This window comes from Bombina bombina, chromosome 4 (genome assembly GCF_027579735.1).
Source record: "Bombina bombina isolate aBomBom1 chromosome 4, aBomBom1.pri, whole genome shotgun sequence".
Lineage (NCBI taxonomy): Eukaryota > Metazoa > Chordata > Amphibia > Anura > Bombinatoridae > Bombina > Bombina bombina.
In genome coordinates, this window is record NC_069502.1 from 484,255,494 (window position 1) to 484,280,213 (window position 24,720).

Here is a 24,720-nt window from a genome sequence, read left to right on the forward strand (position 1 = left end):
GAAGTTTGAAGACCCCTGAGTTCTGTTAGAGATGAACCGGATCATGCAGAAAAACTGACTGGAAATTTTTGATGCGTAGCAAAGAGCGCCAAAAACGGCCCCTCCCTCTCACACACAGCAGTGAGAGAGAAACGAAACTGTCATAATTAACACAAGCAAACTGCCAAGTGGAAAATAATGCCCAAATACTTATTCACTCAGTACCTCATTAATGCAAACGATTCTACATTCCAGCAAAAACGTTTAACATGAAAAATACCTAATAAAAGGTTTAATGTACTTTTACAGAGTAATTCCGGTGAAATACCATCCCCAGAATACTAAAGTGTAGAGTATACATACATGTTCATTATAACGGTATGGCAGGATTTTTTCATCAATTCCATTCAGAAAATAACAACTGCGACATACCTCAATGCAGATTCAACTGCCCGCTGTCCCCTGATCTGAAGCTTTTACCTCCCTCAGATGGCCGAGAAACAGCAATATGATCTTAACTACTCCGGTTAAAATCATAAGAAAAATCTCTGGTAGATTCTTCTTCAAACTCTGCCAGAGAGGTAATAACACGCTCCGGTGCTATTGTAAAATAACAAACTTTTGATTGAAGTTCTAAAAACTAAGTATAATCACCATAGTCCTCTCACACCTCCTATCTAGTCTTTGGGTGCAAGAGAATGACTGGGGGTGACGTAGAGGGGAGGAGCTATATAGCAACTCTGCTGGGTGAATCCTCTTGCACTTCCTGTAGGGGAGCAGATAATATCCCAGAAGTAATGATGACCCGTGGACTGATCACACATAACAGAAGAAATATATATATATATATATATATATATATATATATATATATATATATATATATATATATATATATACAAGATTTTCACTAACAGTACACATTTACAACTGTTTATAACCATCTATAACTACTTATATTTTCAAGTGATATTTATAATCACAAGTCAATTACCAGCGATATTTATTAATCACAACATATCCTCAGTTCATTATTAAAGGACTAATAGAGAGAAATATTTATATACATACATATAAACCATCCAACTGATAGCGGGACCTGGGATTAGATCCTTATATAGCGCTTCATTTTTTCAGAATTACAGCTGCCTTTGTAGGATCCCCAACTCACACTCAAAAATGGGAGGTGGCACACTCTAGCAAGTACAAACCCTGGTGCTGTTATAAAATATGTACATGCAGTCCCAAAGAATCTCACGCTTAGCCACTGCGTATGGAGAAACTTAAAACAGGCACAGCAGACAGGGATACATTTTCAAAATAGCTGTTTAATAACAAACAAGACAAAAGCCTTAGCCAAATGTTTCGGCTCCTCCTGTAGCCTTTCTCAATGGAGGCCGTACAGACATAAAATCACAATATACATACCCAAATTACTTACCCTAACTAATCACCTTCATGAGCACATTACATCGTTACTCATGATCATACTCCAAGCCTCCGCTCCCCACGTTGCCTGTCATCAAAGAAGGCGTCGACGTCTGCGTATGACGTCATCCAGATACGAGACTGTCTGGGATCAAAGACAACTTGTTGTCAAGGCAACGGTAAAATAATTGTAAATTAGTGCAACGGGAGGATCAGATGCACAGAAGAAACCGAGAGCACACAATGAGTGTTCAAAAACACCCCGTGGATTAAAAAAAAAAAATATATATAATAATAATATTATTATTATTAATAATTATATATATATATATATATATATATATATATATATATATATATATATATATATATATATATATATATATATATATATATATATATATATATATATATACACATATACATACACACATATATACATATACACATATACATACACACAAAAACTAACCAAATCCTGATCACACAATCTATACCCAAGGTATCAGGGTGTGCGCATAATTTAGTAGTTGTCACATATAGCCCAAGAGCATTAAGCTAACCAGATTACTGTTCAGTATGTTTAATCAAATGTTACATCCAACTTTTGCAATATCTTACATCACTGGATGACCCATTCTAAATGTAATGCCACTGAAGCACTATCTATAACATTAGCCCAAGATCGGATGTGCTTCATGTCTCCAGGACAAGGTAGAAACAACATGGCAACACACCATCAAAAGTCATCACTGTCGATAACAACATGCAAAATCTATATTCGCATTTAAGTCTTTAAGATATACTGTGTTGAGGGTAAAAATCCATCTTGACTCTCGTCGTAATAGAGCCAGTCCTCTGTCACCACCTCTCTTAGGGCGTGGGATATGGTCAATTAATATCGCTCTTATTGTGGATATAGAGTGACCTGCTTGTGCAAAATGTCTTGCGACAGGTTGATCAGATTTGCCCTTTGCCAATGCCTGTCGTATTGCCGTTTTGTGATTGGCAAGTCTTTCCCGAAATGAGGTCACTGTTTTACCCACATAATAAAAAGAACACGGACAGATGATGTATATCACAAATTCGGATGTGCAGGATAACCTGTGTTTAATGGTATATCTCTTGTTCGTATGAGGATGATTAAATGTGCTGCCTGTCAAGTTGTTGCAAGTAACAGCTCCCACAGCGAAAGCAGCCCAGTTTCCCCTTAGGTAACCAGGTTTGTTTCTCATAACAGTGAGTAGGATCATTAATCGCTAAAAGATCCCGTAGGTTACTGGCTCGCTTGTAGACTTGCCTCGGCGGGGGAGACTGAAAAAATGGCAGACTATTATCCTCAGAGAGCACCCTCCAATTCTGTTTGATTGTGGAGGCGAATACCTGTGTACCAGGCGTAAAAGTAGTGATGAAATTCAATCTTTTATCATCTTTCTTAGTCCGTCTTCGTGCAATAAGATCATCCTGTGTCCATTCCTGTGCTGTTAGGCTTTGTTGCTTGATCAATTCCAACAGATATCCCCTCTGTAGAAATCGTGATGACATTTCTGACAGTTGTTTCAACTTATGATGGTTGTCCGTGTTGTTGCGCACAACCCGCAGGAGCTGCGAAGAACTGACCCCATCACGTTGAAATTTGGCATGATAGCTATTATAGTGTAAAATTGAGTTTTTGTCTGTACTCTTCTATGTAACTCATAGTTATCTCCTACTTTAGTTTTGTAAATCTCCAAATCTAGAAAATGTATAGTTTGTGTATCACATTCCATCTTAAAATTGATGGTTGAGGATAAAGAGTTCAGATCACTGACCCACTTATGGAGTCGTGCCAAATCAAAAAAACATTGTTGATGTATCGACGATATAACTTGATGGGGTTCTGCCTGGAGAAGATATGACTCATCTCATACATAGCCATGTAGATGTTGGCATAAGACGGGGCCATATTCGACCCCATAGCATGGTTACCAAAATGTAATTTTCCTGTATATATTAGTTTGCTTAAAAACATGGGTGATATACAGGAAAAACAGAATTTATGTTTACCTGATAAATTTCTTTCTCCAACGGTGTGTCCGGTCCACGGCGTCATCCTTACTTGTGGGATATTCTCTTCCCCAACAGGAAATGGCAAAGAGCCCAGCAAAGCTGGTCACATGATCCCTCCTAGGCTCCGCCTACCCCAGTCATTCGACCGACGTTAAGGAGGAATATTTGCATAGGAGAAACCATATGGTACCGTGGTGACTGTAGTTAAAGAAAATAAATTACCAGACCTGATTAAAAAAACCAGGGCGGGCCGTGGACCGGACACACCGTTGGAGAAAGAAATTTATCAGGTAAACATAAATTCTGTTTTCTCCAACATAGGTGTGTCCGGTCCACGGCGTCATCCTTACTTGTGGGAACCAATACCAAAGCTTTAGGACACGGATGAAGGGAGGGAGCAAATCAGGTCACCTAAATGGAAGGCACCACGGCTTGCAAAACCTTTCTCCCAAAAATAGCCTCAGAAGAAGCAAAAGTATCAAACTTGTAAAATTTGGTAAAAGTGTGCAGTGAAGACCAAGTCGCTGCCCTACATATCTGATCAACAGAAGCCTCGTTCTTGAAGGCCCATGTGGAAGCCACAGCCCTAGTGGAATGAGCTGTGATTCTTTCGGGAGGCTGCCGTCCGGCAGTCTCGTAAGCCAATCTGATGATGCTTTTAATCCAAAAAGAGAGAGAGGTAGAAGTTGCTTTTTGACCTCTCCTTTTACCTGAATAAACAACAAACAAGGAAGATGTTTGTCTAAAATCCTTTGTAGCATCTAAATAGAATTTTAGAGCGCGAACAACATCCAAATTGTGCAACAAACGTTCCTTCTTTGAAACTGGTTTCGGACACAGAGAAGGTACGATAATCTCCTGGTTAATGTTTTTGTTAGAAACAACTTTTGGAAGAAAACCAGGTTTAGTACGTAAAACCACCTTATCTGCATGGAACACCAGATAAGGAGGAGAACACTGCAGAGCAGATAATTCTGAAACTCTTCTAGCAGAAGAAATTGCAACTAAAAACAAAACTTTCCAAGATAATAACTTAATATCAACGGAATGTAAGGGTTCAAACGGAACCCCCTGAAGAACTGAAAGAACTAAATTGAGACTCCAAGGAGGAGTCAAAGGTTTGTAAACAGGCTTGATTCTAACCAGAGCCTGAACAAAGGCTTGAACATCTGGCACAGCTGCCAGCTTTTTGTGAAGTAACACCGACAAGGCAGAAATCTGTCCTTTCAGGGAACTTGCCGATAATCCTTTTTCCAATCCTTCTTGAAGGAAGGATAGAATCCTAGGAATCTTAACCTTGTCCCAAGGGAATCCTTTAGATTCACACCAACAGATATATTTTTTCCAAATTTTGTGGTAAATCTTTCTAGTTACAGGCTTTCTGGCCTGAACAAGAGTATCGATAACAGAATCTGAGAAACCTCGCTTCGATAAAATCAAGCGTTCAATCTCCAAGCAGTCAGCTGGAGTGAAACCAGATTCGGATGTTCGAACGGACCCTGAACAAGAAGGTCTCGTCTCAAAGGTAGCTTCCAAGGTGGAGCCGATGACATATTCACCAGATCTGCATACCAAGTCCTGCGTGGCCACGCAGGAGCTATCAAGATCACCGACGCCCTCTCCTGATTGATCCTGGCTACCAGCCTGGGGATGAGAGGAAACGGCGGGAACACATAAGCTAGTTTGAAGGTCCAAGGTGCTACTAGTGCATCCACTAGAGCCGCCTTGGGATCCCTGGATCTGGACCCGTAGGAGGGAACTTTGAAGTTCTGACGAGAGGCCATTAGATCCATGTCTGGAATGCCCCACAGCTGAGTGACTTGGGCAAAGATTTCCGGATGGAGTTCCCACTCCCCCGGATGCAATGTCTGACGACTCAGAAAATCCGCTTCCCAATTTTCCACTCCCGGGATGTGGATAGCAGACAGGTGGCAGGAGTGAGACTCCGCCCATAGAATAATCTTGGTCACTTCTTCCATCGCTAGGGAACTCCTTGTTCCCCCCTGATGGTTGATGTACGCAACAGTCGTCATGTTGTCTGATTGAAACCGTATGAACTTGGTCCTCGCTAGCTGAGGCCAAGCCTTGAGAGCATTGAATATCGCTCTCAGTTCCAGAATATTTATCGGTAGAAGAGATTCTTCCCGAGACCAAAGACCCTGAGCTTTCAGGGATCCCCAGACCGCGCCCCAGCCCATCAGACTGGCGTCGGTCGTGACAATGACCCACTCTTGAAGTATCCGACAAGAGTCCAGAAGTTTTGTTTTTCTGGCCTCTGTTAGAAAAATCCTCATTTCTGAGGAGTCTATAATTGTTCCCAAGAAGGGAACCCTTGTTGACGGGGATAGTGAACTCTTTTCCACGTTCACTTTCCAGCCGTGAGATCTGAGAAAGGCCAGGACGATGTCCGTGTGAGCCTTTGCTCGAGGGAGGGACGACGCTTGAATCAGAATGTCGTCCAGGTAAGGTACTACTGCAATGCCCCTTGGTCTTAGCACCGCTAGAAGGGACCCTAGTACCTTTGTGAAAATCCTTGGAGCAGTGGCTAATCCGAAAGGAAGCGCCACAAACTGGTAATGTTTGTCCAGGAATGCAAACCTTAGGAACCGATGATGTTCCTTGTGGATAGGAATATGTAGATACGCATCCTTTAAATCCACCGTGGTCATGAATTGACCTTCCTGGATGGAAGGAAGGATAGTTCGAATGGTTTCCATCTTGAACGATGGGACCTTGAGAAATTTGTTTAAGATCTTGAGATCTAAGATTGGTCTGAACGTTCCCTCTTTTTTGGGAACTATGAACAGATTGGAGTAGAACCCCATCCCTTGTTCTCTTAATGGAACAGGATGAATCACTCCCATTTTTAACAGGTCTTCTACACAATGTAAGAACGCCTGTCTTTTTATGTGGTCTGAAGACAACTGAGACCTGTGGAACCTTCCCCTTGGGGGAAGTCCCTTGAATTCCAGAAGATAACCCTGGGAGACTATTTCTAGCGCCCAAGGATCCAGAACATCTCTTGCCCAAGCCTGAGCGAAGAGAGAGAGTCTGCCCCCCACCAGATCCGGTCCCGGATCGGGGGCCAATATTTCATGCTGTCTTGGTAGCAGTGGCAGGTTTCTTGGCCTGCTTTCCCTTGTTCCAGCCTTGCATTGGTCTCCAAGCTGGCTTGGCTTGAGAAGTATTACCCTCTTGCTTAGAGGACGTAGCACTTTGGGCTGGTCCGTTTTTACGAAAGGGACGAAAATTAGGTCTATTTTTAGCCTTGAAAGGCCGATCCTGAGGAAGGGCGTGGCCCTTACCCCCAGTGATATCAGAGATAATCTCTTTCAAGTCAGGGCCAAACAGCGTTTTCCCCTTGAAAGGAATGTTTAGTAGCTTGTTCTTGGAAGACGCATCAGCCGACCAAGATTTCAACCAAAGCGCTCTGCGCGCCACAATAGCAAACCCAGAATTCTTAGCCGCTAACCTAGCCAATTGCAAAGTGGCGTCTAGAGTGAAAGAATTAGCCAATTTGAGAGCATTGATTCTGTCCATAATCTCCTCATAAGGAGGAGAATCACTATCGAGCACCTTTATCAGTTCATCAAACCAGAAATATGCGGCTGTAGTGACAGGGACAATGCATGAAATGGGTTGTAGAAGGTAACCCTGCTGAACAAACATCTTTTTAAGCAAACCTTCTAATTTTTTATCCATAGGATCTTTGAAAGCACAACTATCCTCTATGGGTATAGTGGTGCGTTTGTTTAAAGTAGAAACCGCTCCCTCGACCTTGGGGACTGACTGCCATAAGTCCTTTCTGGGGTCGACCATAGGAAACAATTTTTTAAATATGGGGGGAGGGACGAAAGGAATACCGGGCCTTTCCCATTCTTTATTAACAATGTCCGCCACCCGCTTGGGTATAGGAAACGCTTCTGGGAGCCCCGGCACCTCTAGGAACTTGTCCATTTTACATAGTTTCTCTGGGATGACCAACTTTTCACAATCATCCAGAGTGGATAATACCTCCTTAAGCAAAATGCGGAGATGTTCCAACTTAAATTTAAATGTAATCACATCAGATTCAGCCTGCTGAGAAATGTTCCCTGAATCAGTAATTTCTCCCTCAGACAAAACCTCCCTGGCCCCCTCAGATTGGGTTAGGGGCCCTTCAGAGATATTAATATCAGCGTCGTCATGCTCTTCAGTAACTAAAACAGAGCAGCCACGCTTACGCTGACAAGGGTTCATTTTGGCTAAAATGTTTTTGACAGAATTATCCATTACAGCCGTTAATTGTTGCATAGTAAGGAGTATTGGCGCGCTAGATGTACTAGGGGCCTCCTGAGTGGGCAAGACTCGTGTAGACGAAGGAGGGAATGATGCAGTACCATGCTTACTCCCCTCACTTGAGGAATCATCTTGGGCATCATTGTCATTATCACATAAATCACATTTATTTAAATGAATAGGAATTCTGGCTTCCCCACATTCAGAACACAGTCTATCTGGTGGTTCAGACATGTTAAACAGGCATAAACTTGATAAAAAAGTACAAAAAACGTTTTAAAATAAAACCGTTACTGTCACTTTAAATTTTAAACTGAACACACTTTATTACTGCAATTGCGAAAAAACATGAAGGAATTGTTCAAAATTCACCAAATTTTCACCACAGTGTCTTAAAGCCTTAAAAATATTGCACACCAAATTTGGAAGCTTTAACCCTTAAAATAACGGAACCGGAGCCGTTTTAAGCTTTAACCCCTTTACAGTCCCTGGTATCTGCTTTGCTGAGACCCAACCAAACCCAAAGGGGAATACGATACCAATGACGCCTTCAGAAAGTCTTTTCAAAGTATCAGAGCTCCTCTCACATGCGACTGCATGCCATGCCTCTCAAAAACAAGTGCGCCACACCGGTGCGAAAATGAGACTCTGCTTATGCTTTGGGAAAGCCCCTAAGAAATAAGGTGTCTAATACAGTGCCTGCCGATATTATTATATCAAAATACCCAGATAAAATGATTCCTCAAGGCTAAATATGTGTTAATAATGAATCGATTTAGCCCAGAAAAGTCTACAGTCTAAATAAGCCCTTGTGAAGCCCTTATTTACGATCGTAATAAACATGGCTTACCGGATCCCATAGGGAAAATGACAGCTTCCAGCATTACATCGTCTTGTTAGAATGTGTCATACCTCAAGCAGCAAGAGACTGCACACTGTTCCCCCAACTGAAGTTAATTGCTCTCAACAGTCCTGTGTGGAACAGCCATGGATTTTAGTTACGGTTGCTAAAATCATTTTCCTCATACAAACAGAAATCTTCATCTCTTTTCTGTTTCTGAGTAAATAGTACATACCAGCACTATTTCAAAATAACAAACTCTTGATTGAATAATAGAAAACTACAGTTAAACACTAAAAAACTCTAAGCCATCTCCGTGGAGATGTTGCCTGTACAACGGCAAAGAGAATGACTGGGGTAGGCGGAGCCTAGGAGGGATCATGTGACCAGCTTTGCTGGGCTCTTTGCCATTTCCTGTTGGGGAAGAGAATATCCCACAAGTAAGGATGACGCCGTGGACCGGACACACCTATGTTGGAGAAATGACATTTTGGTAACCATGGATGTTGTAAGCTTATACACTGTCATCCCTCATTCACATGGGATGGACGTGTTGAAGCTACTGCTTACCAATAATGAGCATTACACAGGACCTCCTATTGAATTCTTGCTGCACTTGGTGGGGTTCTGCCTAGAAAAGATTTTTTTCCGATTTGAGAATGACTATTATTTACAAACAATGGGCACTGCTATGGGGTCGAATATGGCTCTGTCTTATGCCAACATCTACATGGCTATGTATGAGATGAGTCATATCTTCTCCAGGCAGAACCCCATCAAGTTATATCGTTGATACATTGACAATGTTTTTTTCATTTGGCACGACACCAGTGACAGTCTCCATAAGTGGGTCAGTGATCTGAACTCTTTAGCCTCCACCACCAAGTTTAAGATGGAATGTGATACACAAACTATACAATTTTCTAGATTTGGAGATTTACAAAACTAAAGTAGGAGATAACTATGAGTTGCATACTATGTTATTTCAGAAGAGTACAAACAAAAACTCGATTTTACACTACAATAGCTAAATTTCAACGTGATGGGTCAGTTCTTCGCAGCTCCTGCGGGTTGTGCGCAACAACACGGACAACCATCATAAGTTGAAACTGTCAGAAATGTCATCACGATTTCTACAGAAGGAATATCCGTGGGAATTGATCAAGCAACAAAGCCTAACAGCACAGGAAAGGAAACAGGATGATCTTATTGCACGAAGACAGATGAAGAAAGATTGAATTTCATCATTACTTTTACGCCTGGTACACAGGTATTAGCCTCCACAATCAAACAGAATTGGAGGGTGCTCTCTGAGGATAATAGTCAACCATTTTTTCAGTCTCCCCCGCCGAGGCTAGTCTACAAGCGAGCCAGTAACCTACAGGATCTTTTAGTGATTAATGATCCTACTCACTGTTATGAGAAACAAACATGGTTACCTAAGGGGAAACTGGGCTGCTTTCGCTGTGGGAGCTGTGTTACCTGCAACAACTTATTGACAGGCAGCACATTTAATCATCCTCATACGAACAAGAGATATACCATTAAACACAGGTTATCCTGCACATCCAAATTTGTGATATACATCATCAACCTGTCCCACGCCCTAAGAGAGGTGGTGACAGAGGAGTGGCTCTATTACGACGCAAGTCAAGATGGATTTTTACCCTCAACACAGTATATCCTAAAGGCTTAAATGCGAATATAGATTTTGCATGTTATCGACAGTGATAACTTTTGATGGTGTGTTGCCATGTTGTTTCTACCTTGTCCTGGAGACAAGAAGCACATCAGATCTTAGGCTAATGTTATAGATGGTGCTTCAGTGGCATTACATTTAAAATGGGTCATCCAGTGATGTAAGATATTTCAAAAGTTGGATTTAACGTTTGATTAAACATACTGAACAGTAATCTGGTTAGCTTAATGCTCTTGGGCTATATGTGACAACTACTAAATTATGCGCACACCCCGATACCTTGGGTATAGATTGTGTGATCAGGATTTGGTTAGTTTTTGTATACATATATATATATTTAGTTTTAATCCACAGGGTGTTTTTGAACACTTATTGTGTGCTCTCGGTTTCTTCCGTGCATCTGATCCTCCCGTTGCACTAATTTACAAGTTGTTTACCGTTGCCTTGACAATGGGTTGTCTCTGATCCCAGACAGAGTCTAATCTGGATGACGTCATACGCAGACATCAACGCCATCTTTGATAATAGGCAACGTGGGGAGCGGAGGCTTGGAGTGTGATCATGAGCAACGATGTAATGTGCTCATTAAGGCTCATTAGTTAGGGTAAATAAGTTGGGTATGTATATTGTGATTTTGTGTCTGCAAGGCCTCCATTGAGAAAGGCTCCAGGAGGAGCCGAAACATTTGGATAAGGCTTTTGTCTTGTTTGTTATTAAACAGCTATTTTGAAAATGTATCCCTGTCTGCTGTGCCTGTTTTAAGTTTCTCCATACACAGTGGCTAAGCGTGAGATTCTTTGGGACTGCATATACATGCATATACACACACACACATATATACACACATACATACACATTTTTCCACATAAAGTTTAAGATCTTATGGAGGTATCCACTGCTTACCTAGGAAATGAGGTAATCGTGCATATAAAAGTGTCCTGTGGAAGCAATGAGGAGGCTTCCTGCCGCCTTTTTTTCATATTATCTTCAACAGTATTGAACTCAGACATCGTTCCACCATAAGGTTGCCCTGGTGTTCCCTCAATCATGTAACTGCCATACTCTGGTCTCCAAAGTGTTGGGTGGCTTTATTTGGTGGAAGGAGACAACAAAAAAAGAAAAAAGAAATACATCAAGTGATATATACACAGGTAGAAAACCCTTTATCCAAATTGCTAAAACCAGTAATGGTTTGGATTCGTATCTGTAAAATGGGACAGCTTGGGGAGGTGACGAGATCAAGTGTAAACAACAATATTTTATGTAATTTAGGCATCATAGTACACCTTATACATGCAATTTAAGGTAGTTTTATATACTTTAATACTTTTGTATGCATAGTACCATCAGAAAGATGGTACAGTAATCAAAATCGTATTATTACGGTTATAAATATAAAATATAGTAGCCAATTTCATCAAGTATGTCATATTATTAAAAAATATCTACCTAGTTCGACAGCAGAAGGTAGCATGAGGGATTTTGAAACAGGATTGTGACTGCCTCAAGGCTCCCGGTGCCTTGAGGCAGCATATAACTCCCAGTAATTGGCTCACTTGCAAAAAACATTACAAATATAGCCATCAGAAATGTATAGTCTGTAAACATGCTAAGACTGGAACTCATTTTCAATCATATTACGCAGAGCATTTTCAAAATTGATGCCTGAACCAAATGTAGATCAAGTTACGTTGTGTACTTCATTGAATGCACGCAAAATACTAGAGAAGTTCAATATAGGATTAGGGAACACCTTAACAATACTGAGAATGATATACTGTGCTCTGATATTCGAGGCATTTCATCCATGTGCACAGTAAACTTACTACTTGCTTTAGGTGGCAATTGATTAAATGGGTAAAAACTCCTCAGAGGAGACTGACATCTTTTGGATTTTTGTGCTTAAAACCAGAAAACCTAGAGGATTTATTATTGAGGGCGATTTGATTAATTTTTAGAGTTGAGATTCTTAAAAAAGGGACCTGAAACCCCAAATTTTTCTTTCATGATTCAGACAAAACATAAAATTTTCCCTCTGAAAGATCACAGCATTCTGTATCTTTTGAAGTTTGTTAAAGGGGCATGAAACCCAAAAAATGTATTTCATGATTCAGATAGGGAATACAATTTTGTAACAACTTTCCAATTTACTTCTATTATTTACTTTGCTTATATATATATATTGCTATATATATATATATATTGTGATTGGCTCACCCATGTGTTCAGTTAGAAACCATTAGTGCATTGCTGCTCTTTGAACACATGAGAATACTAAGGCCTAGATTTAGAGTTTGGCGTTAGCCGTGAAAACCAGCGTTAGAGGCTCCTAACGCTGGTTTTAGGCTACCGCCGGTATTTGGAGTCACTCAAAATAGGGTCTAACGCTCCCTTGTTAGCCGCGACTTTTCCATACCGCAGATCCCCTTACGTCAATTGCGTATCCTATCTTTTCAATGGGATTTTTCTAACTCCGGTATTTAGAGTTGTTTCTGAAGTGACAAAACTCCAGCCGCAGGAAAAAAGTCAGTAGTTAAGAGCTTTCTGGCTAACGCCGGTTTATAAAGCTCTTAACTACTGTGCTCTAAAGTACACTAACACCCATAAACTACCTATGTACCCCTAAACCGAGGTCCCCCCACATCGCCGACACTCGAATATTTTTTTTAACCCCTAATCTGCCGACCGCCACCTACGTTATCCTTATGTACCCCTAATCTGCTGCCCCTAACACCGCCGACCCCTGTATTATATTTATTAACCCCTAACCTGCCCCCCACAACGTCGCCTCCATCTACCTACACTTATTAACCCCTCATCTGCCGACCGCAAAGCGCCGCCACCTACGTTATCCTTATGTACCCCTAATCTGCTGCCCCTAACACCGCCGACCCCTGTATTATATTTATTAACCCCTAATTTGCCCCCCTCAACGTCGCCTCCACCTGCCTACACTTATTAACCCCTAATCTGCCGACCGGAGCTCACCGCTATTCTAATAAATGTATTAACCCCTAAAGCTAAGTCTAACCCTAACACTAACACCCCCCTAAATTAAATATAATTTTAATCCAACGAAATGAATTAACTCTTATTAAATAAATTATTCCTAATTAAAGCTAAATACTTACCTGTAAAATAAATCCTAATATAGCTACAATATAAATTATAATTATATTATAGCTATTTTAGGATTAATATTTATTTTACAGGTAACTTTGTATTTATTTTAACCAGGTACAATAGCTAAATTAGTTAAAATAATTACAAATTTACCTGTAAAAGAAATCCTAACCTAAGTTACAATTAAACCTAACACTATACTATCAATAAATTAATTAAATAAACTACCTACAATTAACCTAACACTACACTATCAATAAATTAATTAAATACAATTCCTACAAATAAATACAATTAAATAAACTTGCTAAAGTACAAAAAATAAAAAAATATTTACAAACATAAGAAAAATATTACAACAATTTTAAACTAATTACACCTACTCTAAGCCCCCTAATAAAATAACAAAGCCCCCCAAAATAAAAAAAATGCCCTACCCTATTCTAAATAACTAAAGTTCAAAGCTCTTTTACCTTACCAGCCCTGAACAGGGCCCTTTGCGGGGCATGCCCCAAGAAATACAGCTCTTTTGCCTGTAAAAAAAACATACAATACCCCCCCCCAACATTACAACCCACCACCCACATACCCCTAATCTAACCCAAACCCCCCCTTAAATAAACCTAACACTAAGCCCCTGAAGATCTTCCTACCTTATCTTCACCATACCAGGTTCACCGATCCGTCCTGAAGAGCTCCTCCGATGTCCTGATCCAAGCCCAAGCGGGGGGCTGAAGAGGTCCATGATCCGGATGAAGTCTTCATCCAAGCGGGAGCTGAAGAGGTCCATGATCCGGATGAAGTCTTCTATCAACGGCATCTTCAATCTTCTTTCTTCCGGATCCATCTTGCAGACCTCCGACGCGGAACATTCTGCTGGCCCGACGGACTAACGACGAATGACGGTTCCTTTAAGGGACGTCATCCAAGATGGCGTCCCTCTATTTCCGATTGGCTGATAGGATTTTATCAGCCAATCGGAATTAAGGTAGGAATATTCTGATTGGCTGATGGAATCAGCCAATCAGAATCAAGTTCAATCCGATTGGCTGATCCAATCAGATTGAGCTCGCATTCTATTGGCTGATCGGAACATCCAAACCGGGCGAAGTGGTCCATCCAGACGGCATCTTCTATCTTCATCCATCCGGCGCGGAGCGGGTCCATCTTCAAGACATCCGACGCGGAGCATCATCTTTCAAACGACGGCTAAACACAGAATGAAGGTTCCTTTAAAATGACGCCATCCAAGATGGTGTCCCTTCAATTCCTATTGGCTGATAGAATTCTATCAGCCAATCGGAATTAAGGTAGAAAAAATCCTATTGGCTGAAAGAATTCTATCAGCCAATCGGAATTGAAAGGACGTCATCTTACGGAACCATCATTCATTGTTAGCCGTCGGATGAAGAGGATGCTCCGTGTCGGATGTCTTGAAGATGGATCCGCTCCATGCCGGATGGATGAAGACTTCTGCCCGTCTGGAGGACCACTTCGCCCGGCTTGGATGAAGTCTTTTCCCGGCTTCGTTGAGGACTTCGGCCCGGTTGGATGAAGACTTCTCCCGGTAAGGTGATCTTCAAGGGGTTAGCGTTAGTTTTTTTTTTTAAGGGGGTATTGGTTGGGTTTTAGAGTAGGGTTGGTTGTGTGGGTAGTGGGTTTTAATGTTGGGGGGGTGATTTGTTTGAGCTGATTACTTTGGGGCAATACCCAGCAAAGGGCCCTTTTAAGGGCTATTTGTAATTTAGTGTTGGGTAGGGCTTTTTTTATTTTGGGGGGGCTCTTATTTTATTTTGTTAGTGGAATTAGATTAGGTGTAATTAGTTTAAAAATCTTGTAATTCATTTATTATTTTCTCTAATTTAGGGTTTGGATTTTTTTGTACTTTAGCTAATTTTATTTAATTGTATTTAATTTAGGGAATTAATTTAATTATAGTGTAGTGGTAGTGTAACTTAGGTTATATTTTACAGGTACTTTTGTATTTATTTTAGCTAGGTAGTTATTAAATAGTAACTATTTAGTAACTATTCTACCTAGTTAAAATAAATACAAACTTGCCTGTAAAATAAAAATAAACCCTAAGCTAGCTACAATGTAACTATTAGTTATATTGTAGCTAGCTTAGGGTTTATTTTACAGGTAAGTATTTAGTTTTAAATAGCAATAATTTAGTTAATGATAGGAATTTTATTTCGATTTCTTTTAATTATATTTAAGTTAGGGGGTGTTAGGTTTAGGGTTAGACTTAGGTTTAGGGGTTAATAACTTTAATATAGTGGCAGCGACGTTGGAACAGCAGATTAGGGGTTAATAATATTTAACTAATGTTTGCGAGGCGGGAGTGCGTCTGTTTAGGGGTTAATATATTTATTATAGTGGTGGCGATGTCCAGTTCGGCAGATTAGGGGTTTAAAAAAAAATTGTGTTTGCGATGCGGGGGGGGGGGGGGGGGGGGGGGCTCGGTTAAGGGGTTAATAGGTAGTTTATGGGTCTAAGTGTACTTTTTAGCACTTTAGTTAAGAGTTTTATGCTACGGTGTTGTAGTGTAAAACTCTTAACTACTAATGCGGTACCAGTCTTGACAGGAGAGGGTCTACCGCTCACTTTTTGGCAGACTCGTAATACCGCCGCCATGCAAGTCCCATTGAAAAAAAAAGAGGATACGCAATTTATGTAAGTGGATTTGCGGTATTTCCAAGTCTGGCCAAAAAAGTGAGCGGTGAGCCTGTACCTTCAAGACTCTTAATACCAGCGGGCGTTAAAAAGCAGCGTTAGGACCGGCTAATGCTGCTTTTTAAGCCTAACGCAAAACCGTAATCTAGCCGAGAAACTTTTGTTACTTAAATTCTCAGCATAACTGGCAAGAATCAGGTAAACTAATAATCCTGGCACACCATAAGAAACTAATATTACCAGATTCCTGATTGACCCAGTGTTATTGTTGACAGATAAGACCAGGTTAACAGGAATTACCAAACAAAAATATTTGTGACTATAAAGGGCAAACCAGAATTGATTAACTAACCTGATTCAATAATAAAACTTTGAATATAAATGTAAAGAGCATAAATCATTAACACAACTGTTTCATATAGGTTTGTTTCAAACTTATCAACATTGTGGGATCCTTTACTGGGGTTCAGTGTAAAAAGACCCTCTTAGGTTACCCCTGGACCCTCTCTTGCCATTATCATGACTTGTCTATCTGGTCAGCTTAGCCTCCCATCTCCTCTGGACAGGGTGTGGTCATCATGCATGCTCAGTGTGGCCCCTTTTGCCGTCTGCTTGTGTCCCCTTTTGTGGATGAGTGTGTATTTTATAGAAAACACTTAACTCCACCCCAACTGATAAGGTTAGGTTCACATAAATGTATTTAACACTAAATACAGATTAATTAACATTTTTTTTTAATAAGCTAAAATTTAGCAGATAGAATATTTTTTTAGAATATTTTTCCCTCGGAAGATGGCACTCGTCACTAAGCTATAAAACAGACAAATATGTATTTTGTAAATATATTCTGAAAAACAAGTCAGTATCTCTATAAGAACAATGCTTTTAAAGGGACAGTCTAGTCCAAAATAAACTTTCATGATTCAGATAGAGCATGTAATTTTAAACAATTTTGCTTTGTTCTCTTAGTATTCTTAGTTGAAAGCTTAACCTAGGAGGTTCATATACTAATTTCTTAGACCTTTAAGGCCACCTTTTCAGATTGCATTTTAACAGTTTTTCACTACTAGAGGGTGTTAGTTCATGTGTTTCATATAGATAACACTGTGCTCATGCACGTGAAGTTACCTGGGAGCCAGCACTGATTGGCTAAACTGCAAGTCTGTCAAAAGAACTGAAATAAAGGGGCAGTTTGCAGAGGCTTAGATACAAGATAATCACAGAGGTAAAAAGTAAATATAACTGTGTTGGTTATGCAAAACTAGGGAATAGGTAATAAAGAGATTATCTATCTTTTTAAAACAATACAAATTCTGGTGTAGACTGTCCCTTTAAGAGCTTATGGAAAGGATGTTGATGAAATGCAAATAAACATTGCTTTTGATGCTGGTTCTGCTTTGCCACTCTACATTGATTCCAAAAACATGGAACTTTGTTTTCTAATAAAGGTGCCACATATGTCATTTAATGATATTTATCAATTAAAAGTTGTACATAACATGGGTACTTGGAAAAATAATATACATGTCCAAATCCAAACCCCAAGGGTGGTGGAATATCAGTCCCATACATCTAGCCCATATTTGGTTCCCAAACTTGTGTAAAGTTTAAAGATCATAATTATTTATGCCCTTGTAAACCTTTCTTAAATGATGCTTCAAAAGCACTATGTGGTGTCAGGTTTATGTCACAGGTTCAGGAACAATGTGAAGTGACTATGACTAAGACTGATGACTTTGCTTAAACTAGAGCTGTGTTGGTAAAAGATAAATGGTTAGCGAGTACAACAAGGTAGTTTACTTGCTTAGGCCCCAGCTAGTCGCTTATTTCTGTAAATAAGTGCAATTTATAACCTTGATTGCAATCTAGGAATGTTGGGGTAAACATAAATAAAATAAGTATTTTTCTTGATTTTTTACCCTATATGTCGGAGCCACATACAATAATATTTAATCTAATTAATTTTATGTTAATTAATGATTAAAATATTATAATTGATGACTCCTCCTAGAATAGAGAATGGTGATATATAGGGTCTAGCACAATGGGAGGGGGGTGTTTTTCCAGTATTTTGGAACTTACTGGTCACATCATATATAGAGTTGGTAATTTACTAATCAACTACAGAGGTCCGAGATTATTGGATTATAACTGCTGAGGCTAGTTTAACCTACTCGGACAGACCTACGACCTGACCGCTTGATTCCTTTTGAAAAGGGGGAATTAATTTACTTTGGTGATGTATGAAATTAAGTCACCTTAAATGTTAATATCATTAAGATTTACACCTTAAATTTAAAATATCTTTGTCTATTTAATCAGGTAAATTAATTAACTGTTTTATAGCTTTGTGTTTTTCTTTTGATAATTCCTACCACCTGGTCTTATTAGTCAACAATAACGCCGGGTGAATCAGGAGCGATAAATTATTATCTTACGGTTTGTCATGATTATTACATTTACCTGATTCTCTGCAATTACCTTAGAGGCGTTATAACCAAATATTTAGTTCCTATCATCAAGCCAATTTTTGTGTTATTTTGAAAATATGATTTAACTATCTTTAAAGTTTAGTTTCTGCGTTAATTCTGTTTTCCTTATGTAACTGCTTTAATTGATTAATATAGGATTATAGGTTATTTCACTGTATATATTTTGATTACTTCTGATTATTTTCCAATTAAAATCTTTTAATAAAGCTAATTTTTGTTTATTCATCTGGTGTCAGTATAATTAATAGACTGAAAGCAACCAAAATTATTCAGGTTTTGTTATTATCTTTAACAAGTAATAAGAAAGTATGTCATTAAAAATTACACGCATTACTCCTATCAAAAATATACTTTTATCGATAAAGGTAATATTCATAACGTCTTGGTAAACAGGAGATCCTGAGTTCGTATCTCAGCAGTGCCTCCAAATAAAAAAATGTTGTGAATATTATCCATTTTATTATTATTATTTCAGTAGTGTAACCGCAAAGTGTAATATGTGTTAAGACACAATAAATATTATGGAACCTCTACATCATTCTAATAATGTAAATCATTATATATATAATATAGTGGTTACCAACTTTGCAGGAGCAATGTGTGCAATTTAATAACACTCTGAATTAGATCATTTGCAAAGGATAATATATATAAAACCTGAATCCTTTTAGTTCCGATTTGCCTATTAATTAAACTGAGACCAGATCAATAAACAAACTTAGTTTATTAAAAGAAATATTGGAAATAATAAGCAATATTTGAATAAAGCAAATCAATAAGCATACATCATTAAAATGATTTAATGATTATCAGGTCAAAAGTAATGAAAACAATCACTAAATGATTTTATTTGCAGTAGCTTGCATGTATAATAGAGAAACAGAAGCTTTTGTTACTTAAATTCTCAGCATAGCTGGCAAGAATCAGGTAAACTAATAATCCTGGCAAACCATAAGAAAATAATATTAATTACCAGATTCCTGATTGACCCAGTATTATTGTCGACAGATAAGACCAGGTTAACAGGAATTAACAAACAAAAATATTTGCGACTATAAAGGGCAAACCAGAATTGATTAAATCACCCGATTCAATAATAAACCTTTAAATATAAAGAGCATAAATCATATTAACACAACTGTTTCATACAGGTTTGTTTCATACTTAACATTGTGGGATCCTTCACTGGGGTTCAGTGTAAAAAGACCCTCAGGTTACCCCTGGACCCTCACTTGCTATTATCCTGACTTGTCTATCTGTTCAGCTTAGTCTCCCATCTCCTCTGGACAGGGTGTGGTCATCATGCACGCTAAGTGTGACCCCTTTTGCCGTCTGCTTGTGTCCCCCTTGTTCCCCTTTTGTGGGTGTTTATTTTATGGAAAACGCTTAACTCCACCATAACTGATAAGGTTAGTGTCTAACACTAATGACAGATTAATTAACATTTTTGTTAAGCTAAGATTTAGCAGTTAGAATATTTTTCCCTCGGAAGATGGCACTCGCCACTAAGCTATAACAGAGAAATATGTATTTTGTAAATATATTCTGAAAAACAACTCAGTATCTCTATTTGACCATTAACCAAGGTTGAACCCCACTAATGTTTATATAAAAATAGACTTACTGGAACCATGTATGACAAACATGGGGATATTTTTGGATATTAATACCAGTAATATAATGATAGGAATCATGCAGTTATGTCAGGGACCTTGAATATCATAGTAACTAAACATTAATTATTTTGATAAAGTACAAAAACTTCACAGTAAGCAATTATATACTGACAAGCAACACTAGCTAACAGCTACATATTAATACTGATAAATAATATATATGTGTACCTGAATCTATAACTAAACTAGTACCCAAACACACTGCTGTATAGAGATACAATAGAATTAAACCTAGCCAGCTCAAGGGACCTCTCACACTGTCAAGAGTTTGAAAGCAGCTGTCACACATTACACTGTCAAAACTGTTTCACAGCATGCTGACAGAGCTTCACTGAAGCGGTAATCCTGAAAAGGAGTATTGTGTCATCAGGACCTTAGATAAACTACTCACCCAAAGTCCGCAGTGAAAAAGGTGCTCACCCAGCCTGGTAGACCTCCTTACTGCCCTCCAAAGCATACTGCAGTGATTCCTTGTCCTTAGCTGTAACTAACAGTGCAGGAACTAAAGGGGGAATTACATACTGTAGTCAGACAGGAAGAGAAAAAGGTACTGCCTTATAATCCTGTGGTCTGCTTGTAACTAATACTCTGCATTCCCCAGTATCCCTCTTTTCGGAACTGTCCATTGAGGGAAAAAAACAAAAAAACCTTGATTGAAGTAGTAAACTATTTCTTACACACCTCTGCCCTTGCCCTCTCCTTGATAAGACAAATATCTACTGGAAGGGAAAGGGAAGTAGGAGGGATGCTTAAGCCTCCTGGTAGTCATGTGATGTAATTCCCAAGTGTAACTGTCTTGTGGACTCTCACAACCATTAGAAAGAAATTATGTATTGGCCACAAAAAAGGTATTATATTATTCCTAACATTATAATAACAGAATTTATACTTAGCCCCTCCCACCCCTCTCCAGTTTACATATGGCCGAGCAGAGAGACAGAAAAAAAAAAGGTAGGAAAAACAGAAAGCAGGGTTACGAGGTGAAAATGAGAACTGTCACCCATATACAAAAATAGGGTGAGGGCTATGGACTCATCAGCCCGAAGGAAATAAATTTATCAGTAAGTATTAATTCTGTTTTCCTTCTTAGCTGATGAGAGTTGATAGCTTCATAACATGTGGGAAACAATACCCAAGCTGAGAGTCCATGTTAACGGGTGGGACAAAAAAAACATAATTTATGTAAGAACTTACCTGATAAATTCATTTCTTTCATATTAGCAAGAGTCCATGAGCTAGTGACGTATGGGATATACATTCCTACCAGGAGGGGCAAAGTTTCCCAAACCTCAAAATGCCTATAAATACACCCCTCACCACACCCACAAATCAGTTTAACGAATATCCAAGAAGTGGGGTGATAAGAAAAAAGTGCGAAAGCATAAAAAACAAGGAATTGGAATAATTGTGCTTTATACAAAAAAATCATAACCACCACAAAAAAGGGTGGGCCTCATGGACTCTTGCTAATATGAAAGAAATGAATTTATCAGGTAAGTTCTTACATAAATTATGTTTTCTTTCATGTAATTAGCAAGAGTCCATGAGATAGTGACGTATGGGATAATGACTACCCAAGATGTGGATCTTTCACGCAAGAGTCACTAGAGAGGGAGGGATAAAATAAAGACAGCCAATTCCGCTGAAAAATAATCCACACCCAAAATAAAGTTTAAATCTTATAATGAAAAAAACTGAAATTATAAGCAGAAGAATCAAACTGAAACAGCTGCCTGAAGTATTTTTCTACCAAAAACTGCTTCAGAAGAAGAATACACATCAAAATGGTAGAATTTAGTAAAAGTATGCAAAGAAGACCAAGTTGCTGATTTGCAAATCTGATCAATCGAAGCTTCATTCCTAAACGCCCAGGAAGTAGAAACTGACCTAGTAGAATGAGCTGTAATCCTTTGAGGCGGAGATTTACCCGACTTGACATAAGCATGATGAATTAAAGATTTCAACCAAGATGCCAAAGAAATGGCAGAGGCCTTCTGACCTTTCCTAGAACCAGAAAAGATAACAAATAGACTAGAAGTCTTTCAGAAATTCTTAGTAGCTTCAACATAATACATCCAAAGAATGCAATGATCTCTCCTTAGAATTCTTAGGATTAGGACATAATGAAGGAACCACAATTTCTCTACTAATGTTGTTAGAATTCACAACCTTAGGTAAAAATTTAAAAGAAGTTCGCAACACCGCCTTATCCTGATGGAAAATCAGAAAAGGAGATTCACAAGAAAGAGCAGATAATTCAGAAACTCTTCTAGCAGAAGAGATGGCCAAAAGAAAACAAAACTTTCCAAGAAAGTAATTTAATGTCCAGTAAATGCATAGGTTCAAACGGAAGAGCTTGAAGAGCCCCCAGAACCAAATTCAAACTCCAAGGAGGAGAGATTGACTTAACGGGTTTTATACGAACCAAAGATTGTACAAAACAATGAATATCAGGAAGAATAGCAATCCTTCTGTGAAAAAGAACAGAAAGAGCAGAGATTTGTCCTTTCAAGGAACTTGCAGACAAACCTTTATCCAAACCATCCTGAAGAAACTGAAAAATTCTCGGAATTCTAAAAGAATGCCAGGAAAAATGATGAGAAAGACACTAAGAAATGTAAGTCTTCCAGACTCGATAATATATCTTCCTAGATACAGATCTACGAGCCTGTAACATAGTATTAATCACAGAGTCAGAGAAACCTCTTTGACCAAGAATCAAGCGTTCAATCTCCATACCTTTAAATTTAAGGATTTGAGATCCTGATGGTAAAAAAGGACCTTGTGACAGAAGGTCTGGTCTTAACGGAAGAGTCCACGGTTGGCAAGAAGCCATGCGGACAAGATCCGTATACCAAAACCCGTGAGACCATGCTGGAGCCACCAGCAGAAAAAACGAGCATTCCTTCAGAATCTTGGAGATTACTCTTGGGAGAAGAACTAGAGGCGGAAAGATATAGGCAGGATGATACTTCCAAGGAAGTGACAATGCATCCACTGCTTCCGCCTGAGGATCCCTGGATCTGGACAGATACCTGGGAAGTTTCTTGTTTAGATGAGAAGCCATCAGATCTATTTCTGGAAGTCCCCACATTTGAACAATCTGAAGAAACACCTCTGGGTGAAGAGACCACTCGCCCGGATGTAACGTTTGGCGACTGAGATAATCCGCTTTCCAATTGTCAATACCTGGGATATGAACCGCAGAGGATTAGACAGGAGCTGGATTCCGCCCATACCAGTATTCGAGATACTTCTTTCATAGCCAGAGGACTGAGTCCCTCCTTGATGATTGATATATGCCACAGATGTCACATTGTCTGTCTGAAAACAAATGAACGATTCTCTCTTTAGAAGAGGCCATGACTGAAGAGCTTCTGAAAATTGCACGGAGTTCCAAAATATTGATTGGTAATCTCACCTCCTGAGATTTCCCAAACCCCTTGTGCTGTCAGAAACCCCCATACAGCTCCCCAACCTGACAGACTTGCATCTGTTGAGATCACAGTCCAGGTTGGAAGAAAAAAAAGAAGCCCCCTTAACTAAACGATGGTGGTCTGTACCACGTCAGAGGGTGTCGAACAATCAGTTTTAAAGATATTAAATGAGATATCTTTGTATAATCCCGGCACCACTGGTTCAGCATACAGAGCTGAAGAGGTCGCATGTGAAAATGAGCAAAGGGGAACACGTCCAATGCAGCAGTCAAAAGAACCTAGAATTTCCATGCATAAGGCTACCGAAGGGAATGATTGAGACTGAAGGTTTCGATAAACCGAAACCAATTTCAGACGTCTCCTGTCCAACAGAGACAGAGTCATGGACACTGAATCTATCCGGAAATCTAAAAAAGGTTACTCTTGTCTGAGGAATCAACAAACTTTTTGGTTAATTGATCCTCCAACCATGTTCTTGAAGAAAACAACACTCATAAAAAGCTGGAAAGGATCTTTCCATTGAAAATGAGCAAAGGGAATTGAATCCAATGCTGTTAAAACTTCTATGCATATATAGCAACTGAAGGAAATAATAGAGACTAAAGGTACCGACAGACGGAACCCAATACAAATTGTCCCTTGTCTGATAGAGACAAAGATAGTGACATAAACCATCTGGAAACCTAAAAAAAGGTGACCCTTGCGTGACGAATCAAGAGCTTTTGAAAAAAGATCCTCTAACTATGTCCTGAAGAGCAAGTGAAACATATGAGAATCCGAATCCTCAGGAAATAATCTGAATGAAAACAGAAAAATGAAGAATACGCATTTATTGTATCTAAAGAAAACAAATAATGCTATCAATGACCACAAAAAGGCAGAATAGTTTGAATAAAACTCCAAAACCCAGTTCCTAGAAAAGGAAATGGAATAAAAATCCCAGAAGATTCCAGGTCTGAGCAGCGCTTGAACCCCATGGGTACCCAGCCATGCCTCAACAGTATCCAAAATATATAGGACAGAAACACACTGAAAGAAAGTG

The 24,720-nt window shown here is 39.2% G+C and overlaps 1 protein-coding gene across 1 annotated transcript in view; it reads right to left on the minus strand.

Moving 5' to 3' along the window:
• GCLC (glutamate-cysteine ligase catalytic subunit) overlaps positions 1 to 24,720 on the minus strand; it is a gene marked incomplete in the record, with an annotated part of 285,087 nt that overhangs the window by 214,641 nt on the left and 45,726 nt on the right. Inside the window, 1 exon segment of the mRNA XM_053710384.1 lies at positions 11,178 to 11,360. Within this exon segment, the coding sequence (XP_053566359.1) occupies positions 11,178 to 11,360 (183 nt within the window).